Source organism: Vicugna pacos, chromosome 11, assembly GCF_048564905.1.
Source record: "Vicugna pacos chromosome 11, VicPac4, whole genome shotgun sequence".
NCBI classification, from domain to species: Eukaryota; Metazoa; Chordata; class Mammalia; order Artiodactyla; family Camelidae; genus Vicugna; species Vicugna pacos.
The window spans coordinates 24,452,902-24,479,504 of record NC_132997.1 but is presented as its reverse complement, the minus strand read 5'-3'; the positions used below and the strand labels follow the sequence as shown (position 1 = coordinate 24,479,504).

The 26,603-nt window shown below is 49.7% G+C and overlaps 1 protein-coding gene across 5 annotated transcripts in view; it reads left to right on the top strand.

The window, feature by feature from the left end:
• Positions 1–26,603, top strand: part of SLC35F3 (solute carrier family 35 member F3) — a 230,085-nt gene that overhangs the window by 200,551 nt on the left and 2,931 nt on the right. For 3 of the 5 annotated variants that reach the window (XR_012077239.1, XM_072970946.1, XM_072970948.1), the window contains 4 exons: positions 15,503–15,722; positions 21,929–22,054; positions 24,048–24,240; positions 25,069–25,158. Coding sequence is in view for 4 of the 5 variants with exons in the window: in XM_072970946.1 (XP_072827047.1) it covers positions 15,503–15,722; positions 21,929–22,054; positions 24,048–24,240; positions 25,069–25,158 (629 nt within the window). In the remaining variant the exon portion in view is untranslated. Of the gene's footprint in view, positions 1–15,502; positions 15,723–21,928; positions 22,055–24,047; positions 24,241–25,068; positions 25,159–26,603 lie in introns of those variants that run through there. The other 2 variants (XM_072970945.1, XM_072970947.1) reach the window with 1 other exon arrangement.

The window sequence follows — 26,603 nt, the reverse complement described above, 5'->3', positions numbered from 1 at the left end:
CCAGCAGCAATGGCTGGAGTTCCAGAAGCTCAGAGGTGCCTCCAGGAACTGGGAGAAGGGCAATCCCCCATCACACAGCGCCAGGACCGAGACATTCTCCCCTTCCTGAGCCCCGTGTGGCAACAACGTAATGTTCACCGTCACAGCCGACGTTTACAGGAACCAAGTCTATGAAGTAACGGAGCAGGATTTGAACTCAAGAAATTAGACTCCACTCTGTCCAGTATCTGCACAACCTCCGCAAGCAAGGGCCAGCCTTCTCGGACACTTGTGCGACGGGGGTTGTGTGCCCCCGAAATTCCTGTGCTGAAATCCAACCTCCAGGAGCTCAGAACCGGACTGTTTTTCTGGAGACATGGCCTTTAGAAGAGGTGACTGAGTCGTGAGGCTGGGCCCTAATCCAGTCTTATAAGGAGAGGAGATTAGGACCCGGACGCACACAAAGCGGGGACCGTGTGAAGACCAGGAGAGAAGACGGCCGTCTGCCGGCCCAGAAGGACGCAGCCCTGCCGACACCTTGATCTGCGACCTCCAGCCCCCGCAGCGGCGAGGACACAGGCGTCTGCTGGCTCAGCCGCGTAGCTGGCTTTGTTACGGCAGCCCTCGCAGGCTAGTACACGTGGTCTGAGGCTTCTGCTTCCTCGTTGTCGCTGGTTGGCAGAGGAGAACGCACATAAAGTCAGCCGCCATCAACTGTGATCCTCCACTGGAAAAACAGGGAATTCACGAGGTGCTAAAGCAGACTTTTTCAAAGCCTCAGAACAACCACCAAAAAAATAACCGGTGGTTTAAAATCAAATCTTTAGACACACATCATAGAATAAGCGTATGTAAACAAAGTCGGCAGCTCGGTTTTTATCTTGAACTGGAAACAGGTCCTTGATGAGCAGTCAAACCGCCCCCCATCCCCAAGGTGACCTTCAAAATGGCTCAGCTTTGCACTTGGGAGGCGAGGCCCTGTGTTGGCGGCCCCGGGGAATCAGTCGCATCCAGCCGGCGTGAAGACTTCTGTGTACCTGGCCTCGGGATTACAGGGCATGGTGCGGGCCCAGCCAGGCACTCGCTCATCTGTTGCGCATCGGGTCAAATTACTGTCAGAACTGCAGCCTTGCCGGGGAGCGGGGAGCGAGAGGCAGGCTGGGGCTGCCGGCTGCGCTGAGCTGAAGCTCCCTGGCCTTTCGCAAAGCATGCCTCGCCCTGGTGCAGGGTGCAGAAGGGGATCCTGGCCTCACAGCCCTGTGCGGTGAGGGGCCGGGCAGAATAAGGCCCCTCCCCGTCACTCTCGGAGGAAAGAAACAGCCCTGACTCCTTCACCAGTTTCTACTGCGTTCGGTTCTGGAGGAAAGAAACGTTCAGGCGACCCACCCCAATGATTCGCAGTCCCTAAGGTTTGGTTTCTCCCACCCTTGCTCTTGATCTGGATCTGACTTTGGAGGAGAGCCCTTCCCCACGGTCTAGAACGGAGCCTCCCCAGGGGCCCTCCTGTCGGAGGCTGAACTCCGTGGCCATCTCCCATTGAGGAGGCTGGCCCCGCGCCAGAGTGCACATGACCAGAAGCCAGGCCTTGATTTTGCAGGAAATATTTCTAACAAACTATCTCCTTTCCTTATGCTTTATCCAACGAATATTCTTAAAACTCAGAGGACAGATATTTTCTGCTAATTGCTGTTGTTTTCTCCACAAATAGCAAACAACTGCACAATTCACAGCTAATTAGTAGCCGTGAGCTTAGGTCTACTTGAAGCGTCCCTGGAGGGGAGTGCAGAACAGCACTGCGGGCCCGAGAAAACTGGTTGGGTCACGTGTTCCTGAGGCAGATCCTAACAACGTGAGAGTGAATGGATTCCATCGTGTGGCTCACCACCGGAAGACGGCCAAATTCTGCAGTGCTGGACAGGGCAGAAATCTCTGAAGGAAGGAGAATCCAGCCTACCAGGGAATTGGGGCCTGGAGGCTCAATCCTCACGTCTCTTCCCCAGCAAGGATGTGCGGGCATTCTGCGGCAGAGACGCTGGTGGGTGGCAGAAAGCGTGGTGCCCCGGCACTGCAGCAACAGAACAGTCACCCTCAGAACCGGGAACTATGAAGAACACGCTCGTCACTCTTATGATGGTGGCCATTATAATCAAGAGCAGTAGCAGCAGCAGATACAGCTTTTGGAGCATTTTACTCCATGTCAGGAAGCTTTAGACACAATATCTAATAAAATATTGATCGTAGCTTTTTTAGATAGATATTATTACCCCCCTTTTTATGGATGGCAGATTTGAGGCTCAGAGAGGGAAGTGAACTTTCCCAAGATCACACAGCTAGGAAGTGATCAGGGCAGAATTCATATCCAGTGTGTCTGACTTCTAAGTTCTTGCACAGGACACCTGTCCACTCCTCCCGCTGCTCCCTTCTGTGTTCCACATAAATATTCCTCACCACCCCACCCCTGTGAGTTGTAACTGGAACCCTGGTTCAGTTTTCAAATAGAATTCATACACTTAACAAATGTTACTCAAGTGCCTTCTGCGTGCCTGGCTCTGTTCGAGTGGCTCGAGGAGTGTGGGAAAATGTAGAGGGGAAGGCAGAAAGTCTTTCACTGTCTTTCTGTCTCCTGTGTTAAGGAATTCAGAAGCATAGGAGGAAAAAGTAGAGGACAGTGAAGGTCCAGAGTGAGGAGGATGGGGGAGAGTGGGCCTGGCTCCTCAAAGTGTCCAGATCACTGATTCCAAGTGGTGACATTCTCATCCACAGAAGTAGCAGGTGAGAACACTGGCTTACGGCTGGTGGTCTTTGAGGAGCTCTGGGAGGAAGGAGGGCAGAAGACAGAGACGAGCAAGAAGGAAAGACTCCGCAGATTCCAGCTTGCGGGCAAGATCGGACCGCAGGCCAAGTGCTAGGCTGACGACCATAGGGGTGGCTTGTGCGCCTTTACATGAACCCCAGAGGTGACCGCTAGGAGGAGCTCACGTTCTCCAAGGATGTGTCGAGTCACCTAGCACCACTTTCCTTTTTTGGGTGAGAATTCCTCAGTCGTAGCTCAGGAGTATAGAGTAGACACTGTATAGCCGGACTTCACCCGACCTCGTCTTATAAGAAGCTTGAGTGGAGAAACAAGGATTGAGAGCAAGACACGTAAGGGTTAGAATAACAGCCCCCAAAGATGTATGTCGAATAGCTCTGACAACCCCCAAGGGAGATTTCTCAGGCCCTCTCGCTGGGCTCGGTCTGCTGGATAGCTTTATCAGTGACTTTGATAAAATCATGGAAGTTTACATTTGCCAAAATTGTAAATGACCCAAACTCTAGGCGGGATAATGATGTTTTGTGTGGTAAAACCAGGGTCCAAAAAGATCTGTCTGGCTAGAAAGCAGGGTGAGATACAGCAAGAAATGTAACAGGAATAAGTGTAACATGCCCACGTGGACTCGCAAATTACAGGAGCAGGCTGGATGGAGGGGATGGTGCAGCCTGCCAGCCACGTGTGTGAAAAGGACTTCCACCGGTGATAATTGTGGCATGGGTAATTTGCACGATGAAGCTATCGAAAATTTGTATTTAATCCAAGTTATGTAATAGCATACAATAATTTGAATTTAGAAGTTGACAGCTTTGTCCTTTCCTGCAGTGATCAGATTCTACTGGTGATGTCTTGTGGGGCCGTGTTTTAAGAGACGCAAGGATGAGTGGCAGCCATGGCTGCAAGAAGACCCCAAATCAAGTTCCCTAAGACGTGATAGAAACTTGTTAGATTGTTACCTTGTTAGTCTGGAGAAAAGGGACCTCCAGATATTTGACTGTCTATCTAAATAGAAAAGGTGTGAAATTGGTTTTAAGAAGGAGAATTAGGACCACCATCGATGTATGTGTATGTGAATCTAGGTCATAAATCAGGATAAAAAGAGTTTTCGCTCAGAGCTCTCCAAAGAGCTCTAGACTTCCACAAAAATAGGGAGTTTTGCATTAATAGAAAGACGACTAATATTTCTGAAGCACCAACCAGACACTGCAGTTTCTCACGTGCTCTTACTTAACCTGCACAATAATCCTGAAAGTTATGCCTTCCACCCATGTTTTATATGAGGAGACAGGTTCGCAGAGGTTCAGTCACATACACAAGGCACACAGTGAATGGCAGAAGAATGAAGTTTCAGCTCCAGGTCTGCCCAGTACCCAAATCCATGCTCTCCTCGGGCATGTTGCCTAGGGAGCCTTCTTAAGGAGGGCTCTCTGCACCTCAGATCGCTAGTAGTAATATAAAAATGACAGTAATAAGAGCTAGTGTTTATTGACTGCTTACTTTGTACAGGCACTCATCTCAGCATCTTACACAAAGCAGTTCATTTCACAGCCATTATACCCATTTTCCATATGAAAGTCAAGGCACAGACAGGCTGGGTAACTGGCCCAGGGAACTCTCCTACCCAGTGCTTGCATTCGGGCAGTCTGGCCCAAGAGCCCACATTTTTTTGCTGCTTCTCTGCATTCCCAGCATTAGTGAAAGGCTGCTGGAGTGTAGTCAGGACTTCTGCCCAAGGATGTGAGAGCTTAGTATCTGAGGAGGATCATTTTACTTTTACTTCCAGCTTAAATTCCAGTTCCTTCCTTTGCATTGACTTTGGGTTGTAAGACAGTTGCCTCCGTGCTGACGTCGGTGTAGGGCAAGTCTTTTGTTACCCAGATGTTCGAGGACAGAGCACCGCACCTGCGACCTCAAGGAGCATGGTGAAACTCGCAGTGTTAGGAAATTGAGATGATTGAATACAGCCCAGAATTTGGTAGAGCAGGAAGGCCCATCAGGAAGTGCCTGAGAACACAGCTCCTGGGGTGCAGGCCTGGGTATAGGATGGGAGGGAATGAGAGCAGGAACTCAGGTGCCCCCTGCAGCTTTTGCTAAGCTAGGAACACCCTTGAATCTCAGAGAACCACCAGAGTCTTCTTCCAGGGTACCCAGTGCGTGTCTCCAGTCAATAGTCAGGGCCAAGCAGTATGAATCTAGACTGTTCCTAGGGGCCAGTCTAATTTATCTTTAGAAGAGCTGTTGGTGTATGCCAACGAAATCCGTCCAACTCTGAAGAATTTGATGATGTTCATTTGGATGGAGGCAGTTCTGGCTGTTTGTGTGAGGGAGAGAGAGAGGCACAGAAAGGAAAACCGCCTTCAAAAATCAGCAGACACACATCCACACACCAGTCTTCTGATGCCAACCTTGGAAAACTTCATCATTAATATAAATCAGTTCCTTCCGAAACGGCGCACTATGGAATTGACTGTATCCATAAACATTTCTGTCTTTGAGACACAACAAACTTTCATTTCAACTTTTGCAAAATTGTTCTCCTTAGTAAAACCCTGATTTTTCAGCCCCTGCTGAGTTTGTGGCATTTCTTTTTCTCCGCGTTCAAGATCAGGAAAACGTAGCCTGTTCATCTGACGTTCAATTACACGAATCTTTACATCTCTTCAGTTTGAAGGAAGCTGGTTTTTTTTAAAGTAAAAACCCATTGATAAAGCCAGAGGGGAAGCTTTTAGGATAACTTCCCTGAATTTTTCTTTCTGAAGACAAATTATGCCCGTGGTTTTAAATAGTTCGGGCACAGCTCCTGAATACAGCAGAGAGCATTGCCCACACTTCTGCATAATTAGTTGCAGGGAATATACCCTAAATCCGCATACACAGTCCTGCAAAATCCAGGGAAACAGGTCCCTTATGCTCAGCACCCCACACAGGCTCCTTCCACAATCACTGAGCAGGAAGTGGCCAAGGAACCATCGCAGCAGGGTCCGCGTGGTTTCCTCGCTCTGTCCAGCTGGCCGCATGGCTGAGTACCTGCTCTCTCCGTGGTAAAGGTAATCCACTTTACCTGGCACATCAGCCACCACGAAGCATTCACTAACATAAGTGCAGAGAGTAGGGGAGTGAATTGGAAGCACCTAACTCTAGACCCAGTCCTGCTCCTAACTCACTCCACAACCCTGGGCAGAACTCAGTCACCTCTGGGCTCGAGCTTCCCCACGTCTGAACAAGGGTCTCTAACATCCCCGCCAGCGTGGGTAGTCCGGTTTTACGATATCCACCTGCTAAACTTCCTAGCAGTATAAACATGCTGATGCTGCCAAACATGCCTGAATGTCAGGAGCTGAGTTGTGCTCGTCTATTCCCCAGAAACTTTGGGGTCAGGCGCTGTCCTAGGTCCTGACGGGCACAAATGTGACTGGGGCACAGGCTGCTTCTTCCAGGAAGAGACACTGATGCAGACGGCTGCTACGAAACTCCGGGGAGACGTGAGGGAGCTGGACACAGAGCACTGTGGGGACAGGTTTGCAGGTTGCAGAGCTGGAGGTCGAAGGGGAAGCCCTGGAGGAGGAGATGCCGGTGGTCCTGTGAAGGGGCCAGCAGTGGAGGGGTGTCTCTGAACTTCTGAAGCCCAGGAGAACCAAGTTCAGCCCAGTGCAGAGAAATGCCTTGATCCCTAATGAGGCGGGACCTCGCCTCTGTGCTCCACTGTCCTAGCTGGACCCCGTGATGGGAGCTCTGAATTCCTGCAGCCAACTTTAGAAGACAGAGCATTAGGACAAACTATTGCTCTCACTCCTCTGAGAAAGGCCCTGGACAGCAGATCTAACATAAGTGACAAAGGGACTAAAGTTAGACTAAAGGACATTTGGAATCCCCATTGTGTAACTCAACTATCCCATATACTGTTGTTGTGTGTCTGTGGAGGGATCTGTGAGGCCGCTGTATGAAACAGCTCACTGTACACTGCATTACTCCCTTCAAAGCTTGGGCTTTGAACATTGCCATTCTGCCCAATGACCAAATGCCTCTGCCTTTCACTGTGACAGAAGCAGGGACCACCCTGGTCATGGTCCCAGGCCTCAGTCTCGAGCCCTGGACTTACTATTGCAAAGTTGGGAGACGGGCCGGGACAGAGAGGAGGGCTGCTCACCCAAGGTCTTCAGGAAATTCGGTCAGATTTTTGGAATGTCTGCCCGTCGTCTCTCCTGCATGGATAGAATCACAGGTGGGAGAGCAAAAGTGGGCTCAACTGTTGAACAAGGCTCTTCTCTTGTTGAACAGTTATTGGCAATGTGAGCTAAATGTGTCTCTTTCTCCCACGCCAAAGCCCCAGGCAAATAACCACCCACTGGGAAGTAAGTGCGTCCGGCCAGCAGGTGCATGCAGCTGTGGGGCTCAGTTCTAGGACTCCGGTGGGCACCACTGGGTCCCACATCACCCCACCATTCTTACAGAGTCTGAGCTTCAACTTCTTTTAGAAGGTCCCCAGATCATCCATGCTTTCTCTACTGTGAAACAAATGCTGTTGGCTCGTGTGTTGTAAAAATGTATTCCTGGTCGGGAGAGGAGCTACCTCAGCGGTAGAGCACATGCTTAGCATGCACAAGGCCCTGGGTTCAATCCCCAGTCCCTCCATTAAAAAAAAAATGTATTCCTGGTTCAACTCTGGACAGCTTAGTGAAGCTCAGAATGAGTCCTTACTGAAGTGGAAGTAGCAAAAAAGGCAGCAAAATAGAAAAAGCCCAGCGTTGTTGTTTTCTGGGACCTGTTGACCGAGTGCTGGGTGCGGTGTCCCTCTGCTTCACAGCGGGATGTGCCTCATTGCAGCAAGAGGTGGTCTCTTCCTGAACCACTGGTCCCATCTCAGCACGGACGGTTCTCATTAGAGCCCGTCTTCAGCCTGTCTGCCTCCTCCCTGCACAGGAGAGGACTCCCATCTCGCAACAGATGGTCCTGTGGTGTCTTCCTGCTACGGAAACCTTTGTGTCCAGTCTCACTGGGTTAAGTGCATTACTGTAAGCAAAGATTCTCCGAGCAGCTTTATTCTGTGTGGCAGATATTTGAATGAACTCCCTAGCGCAAGTGGAGTGGTTTCTGACATTGAGAGGTTGTTTCAGATTGGGAGGAACTGCACAGCGATTCTGGGGCCCCCTCTTTCCTAAGCGGCCAAACTGCTTCAGCTGGCATTCTAGTCTCCATACGTAATAGAAGCTCTTGGTCCTTTCTGTCTTTGCTGCTTCAGTCTTTACCACTGGATGGAACACAGAACTGGTTGACTGTAACCATCAGGTTAGCCAGGAGCAAGCACTCCCGCTGCTTTTTGCAGACAATTTTGCTGTTTGGTTGTGCCTGCAAAACCAGCTGAGCCCCAAACAAGGACCACGTTCCTCTGGAGGAGGCTGTGAAATTCCTAGTTAGTGGGACACGTGTGCAATCTGTGCTTCTTAAGTGGTCCCTCACCAAGACGTGGTTAGGACTTGACCATTCCTGGGGGGGAGTCTCAGGGAACAAGATTCTTTGTGAGCTGTGGATGCCTTCATGTCTCTCGGCCCTCTTTCCAAAAAGGTCATCACCACTAACATCATGGAGACATGTTGTATGGATTTTGCCACATTTTAAGAATTTCTTTAGAAAAAATAAAGTGAGAAGAGAGAGCATGAACTTTTGGATCCAAACTTAGTTGCACCTGAGAATCATTTGGAAAAAAAAATTTAAATACAGCACAGTCACATTTTAATGCAAATTTGTAGTCACAAAATATTATGACTAATGTTCCATTTATGCACAAAGTTTCAAATAATGTGACTCCCTTGAGATTTTAAAAGTTAAACAAGAATCACAGTGTCAACTCTGGGAGGCCAAGAGAACGATAAAGCCAGGTGGCAGTGTTAACATTAGCTGACAAACAGAAATACAGTGTTGCTGTGGGAAAACAAATCAAGATTTGTAAATTTTGAATTATGGAATGTTGCCAAAAATGTGACCCTCATATAAACTGCACCATTCTGTACAGAATCCTAGGCCCTTCACAGGACTGTATGATTGGCTGTGTCTAGAGTTGAATCCGAGCAATTCGTATTTTTAAAAGCCCCCTGGAATTTCTAAGACTGGTGGTCTATGCATCATTGTTTAAAAACCAGTGGTCCTTCATAAAGGAATAAGCACATTCATTCTGTAAAAAAAATTAATTAACACATATTATGGGCTAAGTTCTGGGGATATAAGATAAAATAAAAATATAGTGACCATGTGGGAGCTTACGTTCTAGTGAAGAGTTCAGATGATTAAATAAGCAGTTCCTGGATGCACCTGGAGATCATCATTCTAAGTGAAGGAAGCCAGAAAGAGAAGGGAAAATACCATACGATATCATTCATATGTGGAATCTAAAAAAAAGAAAGAAAAGAAAAAGAAAAAAGAGGACACTAATGAACTCATCTACAAAACAGAAACAGACTTGCAGACACACTAAACAATTTTATGGTTACCAGGGGAAAGGGGGTAGGAAGGGATAAATTTGGGAGTTTGAGATTTGCAAAGGTTAACCACTATGTATATAAATAGATGAAAAAACAAATTTCTTCTATATAGCACAGGGAACTTTATTCAGTATCTTGTAATAGCCTTTAATGAAAAAGAATATGAAAACAAATATATGTATATATGTATATATATATATATGCATGACTGGGACATTGTGCTGTTCACCAGAAACTAACACGTTGTGACTGACTATACCACAATCAAAAAAACTATTCAGTTACAATAAAGGGTCCTACACATATGACAGGGCATACAGGGCATTTGGGGACATGCCAGGGCACTTCACTGAAGCGGGTCTATGAAATGATTCTCAATGGATGGAAAGAAACCAATTAAAGGAGGAAGAGTGTTTCTGCGTAGCAGAGAATCCATTGAGGCCCAGAGCAGAGCAGGAAAGAGCACTGGATTCAAGTGACGGAAATGAGTTCAAGGTGGCGTAAATTCAGAGTCGGGGTGGAGAAATGGCGATGGATGAAACTACTGCACGGGCGAGGGCCAGGTCAGGAGGGACCTGCTAAGCCTATGGGGAGCCTGGCCGTCCTCCGAAGGGAAAGTGAGGGAAGAGGAGGCCCTCTCTGACTGTAGCACGCATCATGGGACGGGTTGAGTTGGACCGTGGAGGGAAGTTCAGGTTCCTCTGTCCATGGTCCAAGTGGGAGGGGACAGAGGCAGGGGGCAGGTAGCGGTCACTGCAGTAGGATATTTAGAAGAAATACTCTACAGACCTTGGTGATGAATCAGATGGGAAGAAGAAAAGAGAGATGCTAAGAATGATTCCCAAGGACCTGGCCAGTAGAAATGTGCATAGTGGTACCTGTCCTGACTGAGGACTGAGCTGGGAGATGTTGCCTGCACTAGGGAAGGCTGAATTTGTGGTGTCTGGGGTGTCCAGGAGGCAGATGGTACCAGGTAGGAGATGTGTCTGGACTAGAAAGTCACCGGTGGGCTTTGAAACCATAACAGTAGATGAGATTGCTCAGTGACTGTTTGCAGGGTGAAAAGAGGAGCCATCAGAAGAGATCTCTGGGAAAATGCCAGTGAAGCCTGGTGGAGGAAGCCTTGAAAGGGTGTGGAGAGATGGGAGGAAACCAGCTGGAGTGTGCTGAGTTGGAAGCCAAGAAGGGTGTCAACCGTGGAGGAATAGTCAACCATGCCCGAGGCTCCCAAGAGTAAGATGAAGACCAGAAAGTGCCTATTAGATTCAGCAACTGGAAGATCATGGGCAATTGATCTAGGGGTTTGGGTGAGTAATGGGAGGAGACGTTGGATTAGAGTGAGCTGAAGAGAGAGAAAGGTGGTCATGGGGGAGGGGCATGAATGCAGATGACTGTTCTAAAAGCTTGGCTCTGAAAGAGAGAGGAAAAGGGGCTGCCGACATGCTTGCTCTTGCTTTGGGAGGTATTTTAAGGTTGGTGAGGCTTAGACGTATTTAAATGGTGATGGAAAGAACCCAGAAGAAAGGGGTGGGGTGGTCATTGGGAGTGTTCACTGAGGAGTGAGCACAGGCTGCGGGTCTGGCTCCACCACTGTCTGGTTGAACTTGAACTTGAGTGCGCCGCCTAATCTGGACTACAGCATCCTTACCTGTAAGTGGTAGGGTTTCTCTGTGTCTGTGGTTTTCAAACTGCACCCCTTGAAGCTGTCTCAGCGCACTCATGTTTCAGCTTCAACCACAGCAACTTGACCTCCCATGTGTTTTTTTTTTAAACAATTGTTTTTAAACAATTTTTATTTTCGCCATTTAATGCATGTACATACCTTGGAAAAGCCACATGGTAGTAAAAGAATTAGCATTTAAAAAAACAGTAACTCCTGCTCTACACCTGCTCACTCTCGACCACTCCCAGTTCTTGTGGGTATTTATTTCCTTTGGTGTTTCTGCCCATTTACCTAAATTAACCTCTCATCACCGTGTTTCATAAATGTAAACATACATTGGTTTCTGCTCCACCCATCCTCACTTGGCTTGACTCTGTTCCCTCCAACCTAAAGCCACCCGTTTCTGGTTGATCGTGTTTATTATAAGCATGCAGATGTCACCACTTACTTGCTCTCCCCTGTTGAGGACAGCCTGCGTTTCCCCTGCCAGCAGCATTCGCCTCTTTTGTCTCATTTACCTTGATTTCCATTCGTGATTGCAGCTTTTCCTGAAATGTTCCACCGTCTCAAAAACCTGTCAGCACTTTCCCTGTGCTTGCTCAGTCACGAGACTCCTCCCCCAGCCCTCCGTGGCTCCCTGGTCACTGTCCCATCCCGGGATGCTCTGCATCCTCGCCTGTGGTGGAGCCCTGTGCCCTGCTGTTGTGGTTTCCTCTTCCTCGGTTTCCGCCCTGGTTTCTGTGCAGCCGATCCTCCAGGGGCTTGGAGACAATGTCTCCAGTTCTGCCTGACTGAGGGTATCTTTATTTTGCCCTCATATCCCATTGATGGTTGGCTGGTTTTAGAATTCTGGCTTGAAAAAATTTTTCCTTGCAAACTTTAGTAGAAGCCGTTATTGTCTGGCTTCCATTTTTGTTGTTGAGAGCGCTGATGCTACTGTGATGCCCTGTCCTTTGACCAATTCTGTTTCGTTTCTCTCTGGAGCCTGTAAGTCCTATCTTTATCCTTTTACTCGTGGTTCTTTATTTCATTTTCCTTGGTACTTGATGGGCCCTTGCGTTGTGAAGACTCATCCTGTGATTCTAAATTCCGTAATTCTAAAAACTCTCTTGAATCATTTATTTTAGAATATACTCCACTTCATGTTTCCCAGCGTTCTCTTTCTGTTGTTTCTTTTAGGTTAATATTGGACCTTACGTGTTCTTCAATAAAAAAGGAAGAGTGAAAAAATAAAGAACTCTCTCTTTATATTAAAAATATATATTGGACCTTCTGGCTTGACCTCATTTTATCTTTTCTTTCCTTCTCTCTCTCTCTTGCTCTCACTCTTTCCACCTCGAGATTGTCTTGACTTTATCTTCTAATTCTTCTATTAATTCTTTTAATTTGGCTATTCTCTATTTAATTTGCAAGATTATTTCCATCTTTATAGCCATTCATCCTTGTGTCGTGGATGCAATTTCTTCTCTTTTCTCTCTAAGGCTGTTATCTCTCCCACAACCCCAACTGGGTGAACCCTACCTAGCCTTCAAGGTCCAACTCAAAATCCTATTATGAGACCTTCTCCAATCGGTCTGGCTCTCTCCACTAGATTAGAATTCCATAGCATTATTACATTCCACACCATCTAATAGGTAACTTCATTGAAACCTGCATTGCTTCCTAGTGAGGAATCATCCTGTCTCCCCAGCTGTACCATAATCTCTTCAAGAGGAGGGACTGTTTACTTGGTCTGTATCTGCTCCAGTGCCTTGTCTAGAATTGTGACTGTAACAAGTGGTAAGTAGGTTCTTGTTGATTTTAAATAAATGACAAGCCATCCTAATCCCACCAAGCCAGGCTCACCCCAGTCAGTTTATTTAAAGGCATCAAAATCATAGGTATTTGATAAATAATATGAGTGTAGAACTTGGAAGGTTTGATAGTTCTCCCTCCCTTGCACAGTGTTTCATTTGCACCTAATTCAGCAGCAGTAGTTCAGTGACTTGCTTTCATTAAGTCTTCCTTGAAACTCTCAACTTAGATTTCATAGGCAAAGCGCAACTTTCTTTTCTCACTTATATTTCATTGGTTTAGGAAATATTTAATTGAATTACACTCTTAAAACAACCAAGAGCAATTGACATAAGCAGGATTGGAAGCAGACACATTGAAATCTTGGCCAACACGTGATTCAGTCAGTAGGGCGGGGGCGTGTTGAACAGCAACCTGCCGGCCTCAGACCTTTACTCCGCCAGGAGTGAAGGGCACTGGACTGTCAAGTCAGCCAAGTGGAATTCAGTCAAGAGATATCTACCATGCTCTGTTCCTGGTGTACCAAGAAGAAGTCTTTGGCAGAAATGGATTTGTGCTCATCATGCCTCTCACGTGCCCTTGTCATCAAGGGCATGCGCAGGCCAGGTACCCAAGCCAGCTGATGTGGATTAGCACACAGTCTTTGGTCTTAAAACCACACTAGGCTCACTGGCACTGGGGCCAATCATCTTGGTCTCATTAGATCCAAAATCTACCCACCTGGTCTGTAATTCTCTGACCCTAGGTCCTCAAAGGGTCCCAGAGATGGATCCCCACTCACCTCCCACTTAAGTCAGCAGTTTGGGCCGTCACCACACAGCCACATCTGCACACCTCCTGTTCCCCACCACTTCAACAACCAGCACACTTTGGATGAATCAAATATAGATTCTCAAAGAGGAAGTGAGGGGTCCAGCTGACTTTGTGTGGCCCCTGTCACAACATGAATCATTTTTTTATAATAGAGGGAACTTGGAAGTCCTCCCTGTGTTACGTTTCCATAAAAAGGATAACCTCTAAGTTTAGTTAAAATAGATTGACATTAACGACAGGAAAGAATGTTTATATTTCCTGTTGATCGTACTCAGGCAACTGGCATCACTTTGTAGGCACCACAGTCACAGCCATGAATGAAGACGCCCCTGGCCACCGTCCCCAAGGGAAAGAAGACTGTTCTCTGAATCGGGGCTTGAGAAAACCCCATGGAAAACGCAGCCGAAGTACTGTGTGAAAATTGCATTGCAAACAGAAATATCAACCTGCAGTCAGAAGAAAGCTCCGTGCATGTAAAGTCAAAATGGAATCAATCCAGTTGAATTGGTGTCATGGTAAAGTTAGTGATTTGAATGCTTCACCTGTTGCTAGTTTAGAAGCAACATTAAGACACTGAGTTCAGTGAAAGGCGATGAGTGTTCTTCTATGGGTAACCCACAGTTGGGTAATGAACAAAGGCAGAGTTCATTTTAAATTGATGGAAAGAACAAACAAAATTAAATTTAAAATCACATCGTTGGGGAGTGGGTAGAGCTTAGTGGTAGAGCGTGTGCATGAGGTCCTGGGTTCAATCCCCAGTACCGCCATTAAATAAATAAACAAATACAAAAGTAAATGCATAAATAAACCTAATTACCCCCAATAAAGTAAAATCAAATCATGTCAAATCCCCTTTGACTCCTGTTCTCCATTTTCCCCTTTGCTGCTGCATTTTAATGCTATGAGGCATAGGCTGCAGCTGCTCCCCACGCTAGTGTGTTTGGCTCAGTCTAGTTCCATTTTTTTCTCTCTGACTCCGTCCTCACACGCTGGTACATTGGCCACACCAGGCCCTGCCGTGAGGCTGCACGGTGATGGCTGTGGGGGCAGCGTGTGCTCACCAGTCCAGCTCCTTGGCCTGGCTCTTGGGGCGCAGCAGAACGATGCTCTCTGCTCACCGCTCCCTGGGGCCGCTGCAGCTGTGTGTGGAGCCAACCCCTCTCCATGCTCTCTCTGCCTTCTCTGTCCCACAGCCTCCTCTCCCATCTTCTTCTGCCTGGGGAAACCTGCCTTTATTTTTCTTAAGTAGTCTGTCAAATAGCAATGCTCCTTCCCCTAGAATCTAGAACAGAGGCGTTGGGAAACGTTCTTCTGCAGGTGTCTCCTCATCGCCTTCTCTCTTAAGATGCTAAGCTCTTGGATCTGCTCACTCCTCCTGTGCTGGCGCCTCAGACAGCCTGGAGGCAGGACCTGCCACACGGTGAAATGGCCAACTCTAAAGTGGCCTCATGGAGGAAATGTGTAGATCGCTAACACCACGTACATCATAGCCCAAACGTATTCCATGTAGCCAGGAAATGACTGGCGCTGTCTGACCACACAGACAATTCCACTTGGGGGCAAATTTTAAAAAAAACATATTTCAGTGATTCCTCTTCAAGTATTCAGTCTCCTGAGAAGAAAAGGTCTGATGAGTCCCTTCTCTTTCTAACCCTTAGTCATGGGACTGGGCCTCCTTCCGTCAGACAGTCCCACTAGAACCATCAATTCCAGCCCCAACAGAACAGAAGGAAGAACCCGTGGCAGCAGATCCTTGGGCAACCCTTGGTTCAATGGACTAAAGCAGTCGATTGAGAAGCTTGAATAGAAAGATGTTTATTAAAAATAAGAAGAAATAAAAAGGCTCTCCACCCCTCCCTCTATCTGCTAAAAAGTAAATAAATAAACTGGGTATAGGGGGAAAAATATACATGGTCTGTCTCAGCCCGAGAATATAATAACACTGCCTCTCTTTCCTTGTTTTAGGGAATGCTGTCGATTGTTTGGAGACAATGGCTTGACTTTGAAGGTGTTTGTTACCAAGGCAGCACCCTTTGGTGTTCTTTGGACACTCACCAACTACCTGTACTTACATGCAATAAAGACAATAAACACCACGGACGCCTCCGTGTTGTTCTGCTGCAACAGAGCTTTTGTGTTCTTGCTCTCATGGATTGTTCTCAGGGACAGGTTCATGGGCGTGAGGGTAAGTTCCTTCTTCTCTGTCTTCCTCCCTCACTCGGTCGTGCCACCCAAAACCTGCCCATCGGCTTGCTTAGCTCCATGTGCTGGACCGTAAGCCTAAGCTGCTGGCCACTTTCCTTCCGATTCGCAGCAGGAAAGGAGCCAGTTGGAGGGCCGGGTGCTCCGTGTGCCTTGCAACCTTCTTGCTTGCAAACCATCCTAGACAAGCCTTCATTAAAGCGCCTTTCATTTCAAGCATTTTCAGCAAGCATTCTCTAAAGCGTGTGCCGGTCGGGGACCCATGTGACAGGAGTGACGGGCTCACCCCGTCTCTCCAGGCAGCGAGCGGAGCCCTGCCGCCTGAGCTCTCCGCGTAGGCTGTATCTGAAAGCCAAAGGTCGTTCCGCATCCACACGAACGTGCAGCCCTGGGGGGACCTTTGTCTGGACCGTGTGTACAATGCCAAGGCGGGCCAGACCCACTCGGGCTGAGTTCAAACTGGAGGGACCGTTTCACCCCCTTCACACCCCAGACGAAGGGAGAATGAAGTGATATCCCTTGAAATCCCTCTGGTTATTCCATCGGAGTCCGGGTCAGTTCCATGAAAACCAAGTCAAATTTAGCTAGTCAAGTTTCATAACAGTTGTATGAAACACGATAAATGCACTGTCAGATTTCACCCTGAGTGAAAGGAACAGGTGACGTTCAGCCTTGAGGGTCCTGGCGGCTCCTGCTTGTCGCCCTCTGGTGGCCAGGAGCTGCTACTGCCCCATCGCTGCACCCTCAGACCACGGAGGCCGGCCGCGAAGCTGAGTCCCTCTGATGGGCAGCCTCATTAGAGGGAACCGTGCTGGCATCCAGCAAGGTGCAGACTCCAGGCCCTCTACTGTGTCCTTTGCTCACTGGCCTGGGAACAATGCCATCCCCTTAATGGTGGCTTCGCACCCACCTGGTTACTCAAACAGCAGTGGGGACATGAGTCAACCGCCGAAGCGTATTTTTAGCTTGCAGTAGGGGGAAAATTTGTTTTGAAGCTTAGTGTTAATTTTGGAATAAGATCTCAGCTCACTGTCCTACCACCCAGAAAAGCTTTGAGCAAATAACCCGTCTAATATATCCCCGCAAGAAATGAGCTGCGTCCAGCAGCTATCTGCCCAGCAGCCTGCCTGCCTGGACGCTGAAGACTTGCATGTTCCGGGGCCCCTGGTGGCTTCATTTTGATGCAGAGAGCCAGGAGAATTCATGGTGCTTTGGGGGCATGATTCTGATGTCCAAAGCAAATTCCTAATCACACCCTGTCTTCCAAATGGGAAGAGACGCTTCGAGGTTAATTCTGCATCTAAGCAGAAGCAAATGAAGTTGTTGAGGATAAGAAAAGGTGTGACAATACTGAGGCCTCTCAGACTCACAGAGAACAGCGCAGCTCTCCCAGAGCTTTTCCTTGTCGCTATTCGTGGGTAAGAGGGTCTCCTCCTAACATCCCTGAGCCGTGATTCAGTCTAGCCATCCTGGCTACCTGACCAGCGTGGTCTGCGCTAACCATTCTAGACTGAACCGAGTGTCTTGTTGAAGCCTTCAGCGCTAGACCAGCATGGAAACGAAGGTCCAAGGAGCCGGTGTTGGTGGTGGAATTTCGTAACGTGTAAGCCTCGCGCAGCTGTGGGTCCTTCTGATAATCATCGCTTCTCTTAGAAGTAAGTGACCTGTCATCTAAGACGGTCCCACTCCAAGTCAAGGAGGAGCACCTGCTTCTCATCTGCAAGAGTTCACAGAGCTAGCAATGCCTGTAAGGCGCCAGCATCTGGCCAGAGTGACTGAAAGGTCCCCCTTGGTAAACAGATGGAGATTTGAGCCCAAGATAAGATCTAACTAGCACACGGGTTCTCTCAGGCATCTCTCAGACTCCTGGGTTAGCGAGCACCTTCCACAGGGTAGTTTCCGGAAACTGAAAGGGCTTGACAACTGTTCTGCATCCCGGAGGGCTGAGCAGACCAGCCTGCGAGTCACACAGACACAGAGAACGTGATGGAGGCTCAGCACTACGTTTGTGAAACAGATGACACTGAGGCCCCCATGTCATTAAGGCAGTGACTCCAATCACAAGGACTGTGGTTCCTGGGAAACACCAATGGGTCCACGTCATGTGGACAGACCAGAAAGAAGCAAATGTTTACCTTCGAATGTGCCGGAGAGATCACGGCCACTTAGGGCATCAGAGGCAGCTGTTTGAGAGGCGCTCAGGCTGGCCCCCGTGTCACCCTTTGACGCCGAGCTTAGATGTGCTTTTTATATGTTTCCTGGATCTCCGGGCTCAGGGATTATAAAGCAACAGGGAGGTGCTCTAGCCTAGAGTCAAGTGACAAAGATTTGGATCCACTCTCATAAGCTGTTGGCCCTTGAGCAAGTTCCTTAACATCTCTGAGCCTTAATTATCTCATTTTAAAACAGAATGTTGGTATTCATCTTATTGAACAGTTGTGAGAATAAAATAAGGTGATGCCTGCCTGGCACATAAAACCCCATAAATGTTCTCTTTTCTTGGTGTCATTAATTTCATATTCTTTCTCAATTCGAGGGGTTTGGTGGATCAGCCCAAATCTGTTGACAGTGTCAGCAGCTGACAGATGTTTAGGGAGGCCGTTCTGTGCAGCAGAAGCAGCAGTAGACTGAGAGCAAGCCAAATTTGAGGTGGGGGAGGGATGGCCCTTCCTAAGCCAAAGCCCGCCCAGTTGGGGTCAGCAGTGGATAAAGAAAGGACTGGCTGGCCACGCCACCCCCAGCCCACGTCCCAGAGGAGACAAGACGGAGGACAGGCTTCTCAGCTGGTCAGAACCACCCGCTACAACTAGGACGCTCCAACCTAGAGGGACGGGCGAGGGAGCGAGAAGGCAGAGCTGGGAGAGCATCCTAGTTGTCCTCAAACCCCAGCAGCATGTGCCTGGGGAGCCCGAACTTTTTCTGAGAGCAGTGCCCACCTCAGCTGGATTCCAGCTGGCGTTTTCAGTCACTGCACGCTTGCAGCCTTTCAGAGGGGGCCATCCCTGACCAGGCCCAAGCAGGGCCTGGCGCTTCTCTAGGGAGTGGTGGTCACCTGACCATTGAACCGTGACTCCAACTTCTGTTCGGGAGGCCGTCCCCTTGCCCCTGGGGCGGGCACAGAGCATGGGGTGGGGTGCGGGAGGGCAAGGGCGCTCACAGCCCAGCCCCCTTTCCAGCCTCGGAAATCAGAGGGATGAACAAGAAGATCTCAAAATACCTCCAGACTCTTAGTGTTGAAGAGAGCCGTCCAGGAGTCGAGAGGGAACGTGTTGGGAGAAGGATGTCAAAACGTTAGCCTGTTCTTTCCCTTTCTTAAACTGCCCCAAATTGCACAAATCTCAACTGCCTCGCAAGTGGGGCTCTGCTGAGCAGAGGACGGGCAGCCGTCACACACTGGAGCAGGAGCAGGACGGTGCTGGTCAGACGTCACTGAGGGCTGCGTCCGCCTGCCTCCTTCCCTGGTGCCCCTTCCCTCCCGGCCTGACGTCTGATGGGAGCAGTGTGCCTTGGTGCCCCAGCGCCCATGCTCTTGTTCCTCTCTCTTCGGCTGATTTTCCCCAGCCAGAGTAGAGAGGCGGCTCTCATCCCTCTTGGTCTCAGGCCCCTGTGACTGGGTGCTCAAGTCCTCGTTCAGTGGGATAAGCTTGGGGGGTGGTGCATAGACAGGAATGTGTGAGAAAGGAGGGAGGGCCGCGGGGAGGTAGGGACGGTCACTTGTCCTGATTCCATCTGGGACGCGGCGTTCTTCCCGGGGGAAGCCCAGATGGAGATGAGGGCCACGGGAGGCCGCAGCTCCGGTCTGTCTTCTTGGACGGTTCATCTTAGTGCAGGAAACAGGCAGGGAGACATTTCCAAATGTAAACCAAGAAAGCCAGACACGGCACGCTGTAAAATGGAAATGCGCACCTGCTTTTTAAAGAGAGGACTGGCATCTTCAAAGGCATTTCAGGCTCGGGGAAGGGCTCTGAGCTCTGCTCCCTAGACCTGTAGGGAATGTTTCCACCCTGATTGCTGGTAGGGGTGTCAGAAATGGGGTGAGCCACCAGCTTCCTCTCCAGCATGCTGGTCAGGCCCCAGGCTCAGGGCTGGGGGTCCCAGCTGGGCCACTGATGCCCGGAGAGTGTGCCCCATAGCCCGGGCTCTCAATCCTGTGACCTGTGGCTGGGAGCCCCAAGAGGACAAGACCTGGACGCATGAACGGGGGTGGGTGTCACTGTCCCCCAGTGCCACCTGTCAGAATGAACCCACTTGCCTGGGCTTCTCAAATGTTGGCCGGAAGGCCGGCGACCACCCACACACTCTGTTTCTCGCCCTTTCCCTCAGCTCTCCTGCACAGCACCGCTCAGGTGGAAGCTTTTAGCTGTTTTATTATTTAATCAATAGAGAAGAGAGGAGAAGAGGTCAGAAATCTGCCTTATAAAACCTTCAGGAAAAAATAACCACCCTGTTCTCCTTCACTTCCCCAAACATCATCTTCCAGGTTGGAAAGACTCACGTATCTTTGGAGATGCGACACGTCGTCCGATTCGTAGCTGTTTCTTCCCCTCTCCCTCCCCTCCCTTCTTTTTCTCATCAGTCCTCTTTACCGGGCTGCCAAGCCGGGCAGAACTGTTCCACGCGGCATCTTTGCATGGTGCGTCCTCTGGAGCAGAAACCACACCCCTTTCCGCCTGCCTTTTCACCTGCCTTTTGCTCTCCCGGAGGCGAAAGTTGCTTCCTGCCTTGCTACCTCCGTTTCTTTCTCTTAATGAGTGGTACGCAGTGTACGTAGCTGCGGGTATGAAGTATGTGCTTTGTGTGATGCAGAATGAGGCAGCTGGACGGAGCTGGGCCTGGCGCTTCTCTGGGGAGTGGTGGTCACCTGCTCTCTCGGGGCCTCTGGGGTAGGGAGACAGGTCGTTATATGCGGACACTGCAACTCGAACTGCCGAGATGCAACCGAATCACCTTCACTAACCTAAACGTGGTGTGTCTTGACTGGGCAGGGAACTCAGATCTCAGAGTAGGTTGCAGGTGGCTTACTTTGTGAATTGTACTTTCCCATTTGTGTACATGAACATGGACTTTGCAAGTGGACAGACCTGAAATGTGTGTCCCTGCTCTGCCACACCCCGGCTCTGTGAGTTTGGGCCTCTCTGATCCTGTTTGCATGTCTATAAAATGAAATGAATGATGCTATCTATCTACCTGTTTTGATGATTAAATGAGAAAATACACAGCAAACCCTTATCCCATGACCGCTCAGTAAACGCCAGCTACTTGATATTGTTAGAGATGGTGGAGGTCAATTCTGAATAATCCACTGAGAGGACTAAAACTCCCAGTAAATCCAGTGGCCGAAACTTGTGTCGCACATGTTTGTTCCTTCCTCCCCGTGTTCTGGCTGCGGCAGCCTCTGCTCTCGCCCACCCAGCGACGTTCACGTAGCACCACGACCAGCTCAGGTTAGAACTGGGGCTTATTCTTGCTACTGATGCATTTCTCCTTTGGGAAATGTTATCCGAAGTTAGTTTATCCCTCGTGCACTCCGACAGTTGACTTTATGCAGGGGAAGGTGTGCATCTCTCCGGAGTGTCCGTGCCGCCTGAGAAGTCTGCATGTGGACGGGAACAGGATTAAGGGGGGCCGTGGGGGTTGGGCCTGGCGGCGGCCAAGAAAAGGATCTGCCCCTCCATCCAGGGTTGGGACACTGGAGCCCCGGCTGGGGTGACACACGCTCTCCCAGAAGATGCTCCTGCCGCATCTTCTACTGTAAAACGGAGGCCAAGATCGGTGGTCGTCACCACGCCCTCTCTGTTGAGATGTGAAGTACATAGAAGGAGGCCACGTGAGCATTCGGAAGGCTGGGAAGGAACTAAGAGGTGGTTTCCAGGTATTGACCATGAGGCCCTGTCACGACCAAATCGCCTGTCGTTGGGATTCTGAGCATCGCCTCTCAAGCTCCCAGGACTCACGGTGGCTGGCTGGGCACACCCTTGCTGCCAGCCGTTTCAGGGTCTTTGGCCATTCCGGGCTGTGCTGAGGGCCCCCTTCAAGCAGATGTTAGATGGGAGAGCAGCCTTTGCTTGGTCTCCAAAGAAGGGCTGAAAAGGAGCACCTCCGCCTGCTCCCATTAGGGCCCTCTCGTCAGCCCTCAGGGTCCCTCCGATTCCCGCCGCTGCCCTGACCACCATGTCTTCCTTCCTCCAGATCGTGGCCGCCATCCTTGCCATCGCTGGCATCGTGATGATGACCTACGCGGACGGCTTCCACAGCCACTCCGTCATCGGCATAGCCCTGGTGGTGGGCTCCGCATCCATGTCTGCCCTGTACAAGGTAGGCCCCCAGGCCCTCCGGGGGGGTGGCCGCAGGCCTCGGCACGGCCAGCCCGTTGCCCCAGGGGTCTCTGATGGTGCCTGTGCGTTAAGACAAGCAGTCGTTTTCAAGGTGTGCTGGGCACACCGAGCCGCGGTGCTGAGACACGCAGCAGCTCTGGGCTCTTGCCCTTTGGATCTTTCCATTGGTGGCCGCACATTTGCGGCATTTGAGATAAAACAGGTGAACAGTGGATCGGCCGAGTCGGATTGGTGACTCCGTGGTTCAGCAAAGACTGGAGAAGGATCAGGGGCCCTAACTGGCAGGCTCAGTGTCTGGTCAGATAATTTCCCACCTGAAAATTTGAAAACCTGCTACAGCTCTGTCACTGAAATCTTTTATCACGTGGTATTTGCAGCCACCAGGACCCAGCATGAATCTATATGCATTTCAAGCCTTGCCCATAGGCTGGATAAATAAAAGCATAACTGTTATAATGTGGAAATTATAAAATATCTTTGACAAAATGTTGGAGACTGTTGGAAGGCATGTGCCAATGGTAGGTCTAGATGAAACCATGTTTATCTGACCCCTATCCCTCACTGTCTTCCCAGCCCCATCCTGCTTCCTGGCCCCTCTCCCCTCATTCCCCACCTCATTGGATCCATAGTAAAGAATGCAAATATTTTCTGGTCTCCAGGTTGGGAAATTGAGCTGAAGGATTCAATGAGAAATGAGATTTTAGCTTTGAGACATATTGGCTCTTTGTGGATCCAAACAGTAGGACAGAGAAAATCAAAGACTGTAGGAAGTTCTAAGAAAAGGAATTTTTTCCAGCACTGTGAGGACACACTGGATGCTTCTGGAAAGTGACATATCTGTGCCTTCTTCCCCTGTGTCAGCTCCTGGCCCTCACTGACCACCCCCCCACCGAGACACATAGATCATCTTCCTTCTCTGGAACACATCTCCCTGAGGATGTGAGAGTCTAGCACCATTCTGGGACTTCAAAGCCACTGTCCAAATACAGAGAATATTAAAAAGCTGCACTCTGCTGTCCTCGGTTAACTGCGTGCTCACAGGAAGCGGAGAGTGTAGAAACGCAGTCCTGATGAACACAAATATCCGACTTAGACCCCCATTTCCATCTCCTCCCCTGCCTGACCTTTATCCAGAGAGGCCGGAAGACTGAAAGCAATTTACCGTATTTCCCTTTCCATGCTTCCTGCACATATGCCCGGAAATACCCGAGAGAGATGTGAGAGGCTGGAAAAGGAAGAAGGAGGAGAGTAGGAGGGACCACATTGCAGAGACGCAGGTTGGATCCTCAGTTCCCTAACCGTGACCAGTTCAGTAAACACGTGGGCTGGGCTGGGGCCTCTGCCTCTGCGAAGTCAGCTTCCCAGCCACTCCAGGCACACATGTCCCTCTCCCACTTCTCATACATCTGAAATATGTATAAACAAGAACAGGGGTGAGAAATCCAAGTTGGGTGTGTTCCCTCCAAACCCGTGTCCCTTCTGGAATGGGGGTGGGGGGATGGAGCGGGGATGAGCTGAGTGCTATAATCCTGCCTCCTTTGAGGCAACGTCTTTGCAGCCAAAGCCCTTTCTCTTGGGGGCACTGGTTTTCAAACTGTGTTGTTCAAGGTCAGAAGTCACTTGTAGGGGTCCCTGAGAGGAGTGTGTGATCATGGCAGTTACTTCTAATTTATGTGGCTTCCTCATCTTCGGTGCTCTGAAGCTGGGATACAGTGTCATAAATACAGCACAGAGAATCACATCTAGTGTGAAAACCCAGGATTCCTGAAGATGCTTTCTGTACTCAGAGTAACCCTCCAGCATGATGTTACTGAGATTAGGTTAAATCCCACCGCCCTTCACGGAAAGCCACGCAAAGTAGAGTTTACCTGTCACGTGGTTGTCTGTCCTGTGGTCCAGCTGCAGCCTTCAGGGCGCTCGCTCCAGGAGGCAAGCTGGAGGCATGACACCTCGTCCTCCGCTCTCCCCCGCAGGTCCTGTTCAAGCTCCTCCTGGGCAGTGCCAAGTTTGGAGAAGCCGCCTTATTTCTGTCTGTGCTGGGGGTATTTAACGTCCTCTTCATCACCTGTATTCCTGTCATCCTCTACTTTACCAAAGTGGAATACTGGAGCTCTTTCGACGCCATTCCATGGGGAAACCTTTGCGGATTTTCAGTCCTCTTATTGAGTAAGTGGTGAGCACCCTGTTGGGATTCCCAGAAAGTGATGATGGAGCAGGATCTGTGCAGCTCAGGAGAGTCTTTGGAAACCCGTGCCCTGAAGGAGGAAAAACAGTCCACGTTATCCTTCAGTTCCTGGTGGTTTTCAAGGTCACTGGTCCTGCAAAGGCAAGCCTTGGTGATGACGACATTGGGTTTAATTCCAGGACCACAGTCACTGCAGCAGGAGCCGTGGTCATTGCTGCCCCGTAGCCCAGTGAGCTGTGTGTTTTCTGCTGACAATAGTACATTCCTTATAGGGCTGGTAAGAAGCTGGCGAACTAATACAGGCAGTGCTCTTAGAACATTGCCTGATAAATGCCGATGTTCAGCAAATATTATCAGTTGTCACTGTTATCATCATTACTTGGTCATTGTCACCATCATCACCAGAAGAGCAACCAAGGAAGTGCCTCACCCCATTTCCGTTTAAAAATGCGTATCCCAAAGCTCCTGTTCGTAGTCATCTCAGAATTGCTGCCAGCAACAGGGAAGGGCACAGGTAGTAGGACGCGCCAGTCCTCTTTCCCGGTGCCTTCTCACTGGCTACCTTTGTCAGATTTCTCTTCCCTTGTTCAAGCTCAGGGAAGAGAGGAGATCTGAGTAGTCAGGACATTTGTCCCTAATCGCCCAGTCCCAGAGCCCTTCCAGGAACCCCAAGTTCACTGATTGAGAGCGAAGGGCAAGATGCTTATGACTCCAGCCTTGTCAGGGAAGCTGGGGTCAGACAGACCAGGTAGGATGGGAAGTCCGGCGCCAGTCGTGAGTAACTCCTACTTCTTTATTCTTTATTTCAGCATTCAATATTGTATTAAATTTTGGAATTGCTGTTACATATCCCACTCTGATGTCTCTTGGAATCGTCCTCAGTGTACCTGTGAATGCAGGTAAGCCTACGTGGCTTTCTGTATCTGCTTGTAAACACACACACAGACAGGCACACATACACACACAAACCCACACTCACAGACACGCACATGTGTACACATGCCTGTGTTCTCGCTGTGCATGTCTAACCTTCCGTATAGAAAGAAAGCACTTAGGCAAAATACTGATGTCTGTTACACCTGCAGTGTTTTCTCCAGAGTGGACTGGTTTTCACTTCCCACACCAAGATACAGAAAGTCTAAAGCCATCTTGATCTGATCTGGTGTGAGGGTCAGAGATAAGTGTCATTCATATTATTGGTAAGTATGGACAAATATGTAGCAGAAGAAAAACTGCACTTTTCGTGAGTGACTTTCCAGATGAGCAAGTGCGGTGGACATGACACAGAGGCGTGTCCACAAGCTGCAGAAGCGCAGGCGTGTCCCCCGCCTCCCAGAAGAGAGCCCTTTCTCAGCTGCGCGAGGCTGTGCTTTGTTTTTCCCTGGCGACTCTCCAACACATGCGGTGGGCAGCTCTTCCAAAGCTGGTCGTCACCTCCGTCTCTCACCTGCCCCTTTCCTGGCTCCCTCGGATGTGAGTTTTGGATTTTCTTCCCAGAATCGCCCCCCACCCCACCCCTGACCTCCCTGTGGAATCTGTGTGTAAATCAGTTCTCCCCAGAACGCACCTCTCCGTGGCCCTGGCACAGCTCCCTCCAAAGCCGCCTCCCAACCCACCCACCTCCGGGCCACCAGAGGCCTAGCTCACCCCAGGGAACGGCAGGCCCTCATCCTGTTCAGTCTGCTGTTATTATGCCCAGAAGCGTTGGCTAAGCAGCTCTCAACTTCCTAAACCCCTTCCTGGGACTTGGCTTCTCTGTTTCATCCCACACGTTCTGTATATATGCCTCACCTTGGCCCAGACGCTTGGGGTCCAGCACCAGCTCTGCCCGCTGGAGGACGGCGGTCCCCACTCAGGGCTTCTCTGGGCCTTCCCTGTCCCCCGGAAGTGAGAGCATGAGAGCATCCGTGTGTCATCACCTTGGTTGATGTGAAATGATCCGAGGCAGCACTTCAAAACACACAGAGCCCCTCGCTCCAGGACAGCTCGTAAAAAGTGGTCCACACACCACCCGCTTCTGAAAATAACTCACCCACTTGCCCCAACGACGTCTCAGTGCGTCTTTACGCCGCACAGGGTTCTTGCTTCAGGGAGGCCTACTCCGGGGGCCCCTGTGCAGAAGCCACTCTGACCCTATGGTGTGACAGTGTGTGAGAGATTACTCAGCGTCCCTTCTTCCTACTTCTCTGCCATGTAAGAGATTCGCTAATGCAGCAAAGGAAGGAACTGCATTCAGTTCTGCACAGGAGAGAAGCTGGGGGGTCGGCTGTGACCGGACCTGTCAGAACAGAGCCGTTGCTCCCTCTCTGACTTTCCCTGACGCCCGTCCCTAGTGGAGTTCACG